Here is a 4,688-nt window from a genome sequence, read left to right as displayed (position 1 = left end):
AGAGATGGGACTTAATGGAAAACCGTGCAAGGGGCAGATTTTACCAATCATCCATCCTCCTTCCATTGCTTGAGATTTGTATTTTGCCAGCTGCTTTATTGATTTGTTTTGGTATATGCTGTGGTTTGTATTTAGTTGGCACTTTCTTCTGCAGCTGACTGTGTGCTGCATTTTCACTGCTTCAGGCTGTGTAACGTACGTCTGATCTAATCTATTTTTCTTGCCTCAAGCACATTGGAAAGACATCAACCAATCATATGCTCAACTAAATCACCTACTGTGGCCCATGGAGGCCATTGCTAGAACTACAATGTGAATACTTAACTCAAAAAATTGCAAGGAATCACGCTTTTAAATACTGAGGACATTTCTTTTCACCTCATTTCTAGTTTTGTGTATTTTTTCTTATAAATCGATATCTGACAGTGGTTAAACTCCACCTCTGTCATTTTTTTTTGGAATAAGCACAACACAAGGAATACTGACTTTAACATACACAGTAAGGTATGTGTAGAGACTCTTGGGTAGCTGAACAAGTCGAGTATGGCACCAACTTTCCTGGGGTAGTAGGAATAAAGGTTCAAAGTCTACTGGTGCACCGTTGCTACATTGCTCTCATGTTACTGTAAGGTGTTTTGGGTCAAGACAAATAAACACCAGGCCAGACAGTAAACTCCCTATTATCCTTAGAGCACGTCAGACAGTCACAGTAACAAACAGATTAAGATGTTACTGTGTTTTAAATAAAATATAGAATTGGGGCATTTCTCATCTTAAAGGAGTTTGTTTTTTTAATGGTGCACCATTTAAATTTATTGTAGTATAAGCTGTATATTACAATACACCTGTCTTGCTGAAAAGAGACAATGATAACACACATAAGAAACTGCATTTCAAATCATCAAAATTTAAATAAAATATTAAAATACACTTTGCTTCAGCCGGATGGTGGGGTGGTAATTTGGTTGACTGACCCTGACTTAGTGAAAATGATTGCATGCTCTGGAAGACAGGGGGTTATAAATCAGCTATAACACCACTCTGTATACAGAAGTATGCAAGTCTTTATTTCATCATAACCCATATCTTCCATAGGCCTGAACTGAGTAATAAATATAAAGTTGTATCAATAAATATCAACATTAGTTTAAAGATGCAACGTTTAGTTAGACATTCATGTTGTTTCATTGCTGATGACAGAATCAGTGCAGTTGTTTTCTCACCTCTACTGTCTCCCATGATGGTGGTTGGGTCACAGGGGCTGGCTGGCAGCAACACACCGACGTGCTTCCGTCCCAATCAGCCCGCTATCAAACTCTAGACCGCGGACTGAGGCCCGGGCCGGAGCTGTTGTGGGAAACCAAAAACGGGTCTGAAATTCCAACACAAGAAGAGCTCCGCATTAGATGAATTGTGTGGCACAGAGAAAGCCCATTTAGTCACGAAGATGTAAAATAAAACCTCACAGCCCATTGGAAGGGTATGAGCTGTTTGTATGCTTTTTAATAGAAATATCTGTGTATCTGATGCAGTTTTTGTCTTTTTAATGTAACGTTACAGAAGGAATTTGCAAAGCAGCCAGCTGCTCAGCTGATGCCAGCACTGTCAGGGCAAAGACACTAACGTTAGGCTGCTTAATAAACAACAAACACTATATTAATACCAAACACAGATGATATAATATTGGTTTAACAGAGTGAACAAAGCGTTTAATTACAGTATTTAGAGAGAGAGCCCAGACAAATGGCAACAAACCAACGATAGCCTCGTAAAGTGGCTCAGCTAACGTTACTACCGAAGAGGTCTGAGACTACCCTGAAGCTAAGCGGCTTGTGTTAGCTGTCCTCCTTGAGTAATAACCCGTTATCGCATATCTCATCAATGTATTGCGCATTCCCACGTTGTTGAAATCATGCAATGTCTGGCGTTGGGTTTGCAAAACGAGCTCAACGCTGTAGCGAACTACGTTTAGCCACCTCGCCTAGCTCGGAAGCTAAGTTAGCCCAAACGCATCGCAGGAGAGAAAGAGAACAAGAACAAACCACTTTAGGACTGGTTGTTCCACCTCTATCTTGTCCTCCTTGTCATACACTAGCTAACACTTATACATGTATATTTAGTACGAATAAATACGGGTTACTGACGGTTTAGCGGCACAGCTTCTTCGCATGAAAGATGTGGCGACTAGGCCCCGTGTGTGTCTGTTTCTCCCCCCACTTTGCCTCGTAGTCAACCCTCCCTCCCCCTGCAAGGATGAAAACATGATGATGGTGGAGGATTTGGCTTAGTGCTCCCTTACAGTTGAACATTGGCTCAGAAACCCTGCAAAAACAACTGCAGCCTGACTTCTCAGAGCAGGAGAAGGGTTGTGTGCTTATGTTGCTCCTCACATGTCACTGAGTGAGAGAGACGCAGCCAGTGCAGGAGGTCAAGAGGTCAAGACAAGTTCAGCTCAGTATGTCAATTGCTGAAAAGGTTTTTTTTGTCGGGCACTGGTGCATCTGGTGGACCTGCTGCATCGCAAAACATATCAGTGTTTCAATCCTGCAGATATGATCTCTTCACTTTCAATTTTTAAATCCAGTATTCAGACTTAGAGCATATTCTTTCTTTGTGGCAATATCAAGCAACAGCAACATGTGGGAATCAGAATCAGCTTTGTATGTTTTGTATCAGTATGGGATCACAAGGAATGTGTTTGCAGGTTTTTTCCACTGCTATCATTTTTCAGAGAGATAGACATAGACATAGATCTAAAGATAAAAACAAGAATAACACAACTAAACAAGATAGATGCAAATTAAACATAGCCCTATTATTTATATACAAGTAGGGGAAAATATAGATGTGTAATAAGCAATAATGAACAACAACATGCAATATCTACAAGTCAAACTGTTTCTGTAAGTTGTAAACATGAAGTACAGAGTATAGATATCTAGTATAGCTATTGAATGATTAATGTAATAGATTACTTTTTATACATGAAGTAGGTGGTTGTGTATTTTACATGTCTATGCAGTATAAACAAGGTGTTTAGATTGTCATGTGACAATGATGATGATGCCATATGCATGTTAAATGTAATTTGTAGATACAGTGGATGTTTTAGTGTTATATGGGGTTATTGCATGGGGATTGTTATGTTCCATAATATGACAGTCCATCAGGAGTTTCAAGCTGACAGCAGATGGTTTGTAGTTCACAGTATTTATCTTGAGGCAACACCTTGAAAAATATAACACACAAATATGTGCATATGATATATGATGCATTCAATGTATGGATACTGGCAATGTAGCACAACATATTCAGCTGTGTGCATTGGACCAGAAATAGTATATCATAAATCATGTTGTGCCACCCTAACAGTAGATTAAGGATTATGACAGATAATGCACCAGTTTCTATGAGAGCACTTGTAAAATAAAAGATTCCCCGGAGATATGGAAAAGGGAAGAAAACCTAAAAACTTTATTGTTGACAAATTTTTTTCATCAAAGAATCAACAAAATGTTCTCCATCTCTCTCTTCTTGCTATGGAGTGTCTTGTTTCGTTTATCCGAATATTTAATATTATTACTCATTATTTTGCTTTTACTTTATATGAATTGCAATTGTGTTGCTTCCCTTATCAGGAGGGTTCGACAAGGAGCGTTTAGATATTACAAATGTAATTTTTTCATCACCAATGAGGATTATAGTAATAATCAATAAGTGTCCTTCTTGCATCACCAGTTGATATCAACAATAATATTTAACAAATTAATAAAAGTTTTAACTACTGTTAAGAGCAATAAGCTTTGTATCATGAGCCAGCAGTTTGTTCTCTTGGGGTGATTGTTTTTCTTAATGAATTCCAGTTGCACACCCACTACCTAGAACATTTTTTGTCTGTATTGATACTGATACAATTTGCAGTGAGGTATTAAAATATAATTCTGTGTTATTAACCTAGTTAGTTTGGGGAAAAAAGTATTTTGACCATAACATCTTTTATGATTGGGGGTTGTCCCTTTCCACCTCCTGTGGTTGAACCTTTGTGCAGGTTTTTTGATGCTTTATCACCCTCAAGGGGGCTAAAATGGCATTACATAAGCCTCATAGACCCTAATTTGTCTGGAATTCCCTTTCAGTATAAATGTACAATTCCTATCTTAGTAACCATACACAATTTATAAAGATATTTAACTTTGCATTAAGCCCACTACTTTCCAAATGAAACTTTTTACATCAGCAATTTCTAGAGACATGTAATTAATTATCCACTTTTATTTTATGTTACATTGTTGTTTATGTTGATTCACTGATTAAGATAACAGATTGTGGAATTTACCTCATACGGTTTTTTTCTTTTACATTATGATAGGCCCATTTACAAACAAAGTAAGCAAAGTAGTTAATCAGTAGGATGTAAAAGCTGAAAATTGCAGGTTGAAAAAAGTTTCAGCTTTTTCATTTTTAACCATCCAAAACACCAAAACAGCAAAACTGGTTTTGAAAGTTTATTTTTATTATTTTAACCTGCAATATGACAACAATATTAATGACCACAGACACACACATTACATTACATGATAAGTATAAAATACACACACATGCAACAGTTATGACCCTGCATTAATTTTTTTTTCCTCCCTGTTTTCTCCCTCATGTGTCTCAGTCTTTGGACAGTAACACATTTGTAT

The 4,688-nt window shown here is 37.4% G+C and overlaps 1 protein-coding gene across 5 annotated transcripts in view; it reads right to left on the bottom strand.

Moving 5' to 3' along the window:
* Window positions 1-2,303, bottom strand: part of rxrba (retinoid x receptor, beta a) — a 22,474-nt gene extending 20,171 nt beyond the window's left edge. For 2 of the 5 annotated variants that reach the window (XM_035681653.1, XM_035681656.1), the window contains exons 1-2: window positions 2,145-2,303; window positions 1,224-1,372 (exon numbers count right to left, since the gene is read on the bottom strand). In XM_035681653.1, the coding sequence (XP_035537546.1) occupies window positions 1,224-1,239 (16 nt within the window). In that variant the 5' untranslated portion in view covers window positions 1,240-1,372; window positions 2,145-2,303. The remainder of the gene's footprint in view (window positions 1-1,223; window positions 1,373-2,144) is intronic. The other 3 variants (XM_035681655.1, XM_035681657.1, XM_035681654.1) reach the window with 2 other exon arrangements.
* Window positions 2,304-4,688: the final 2,385 nt, after the last annotated feature.

Source organism: Morone saxatilis, unplaced genomic scaffold (assembly GCF_004916995.1).
Source record: "Morone saxatilis isolate NCDOM2014 unplaced genomic scaffold, NCSU_SB_2.0 Contig9, whole genome shotgun sequence".
NCBI lineage: Eukaryota > Metazoa > Chordata > Actinopteri > Moronidae > Morone > Morone saxatilis.
Note: the sequence above shows the minus strand (reverse complement) of the source record. Positions and strands in the feature narration are given on the sequence as shown.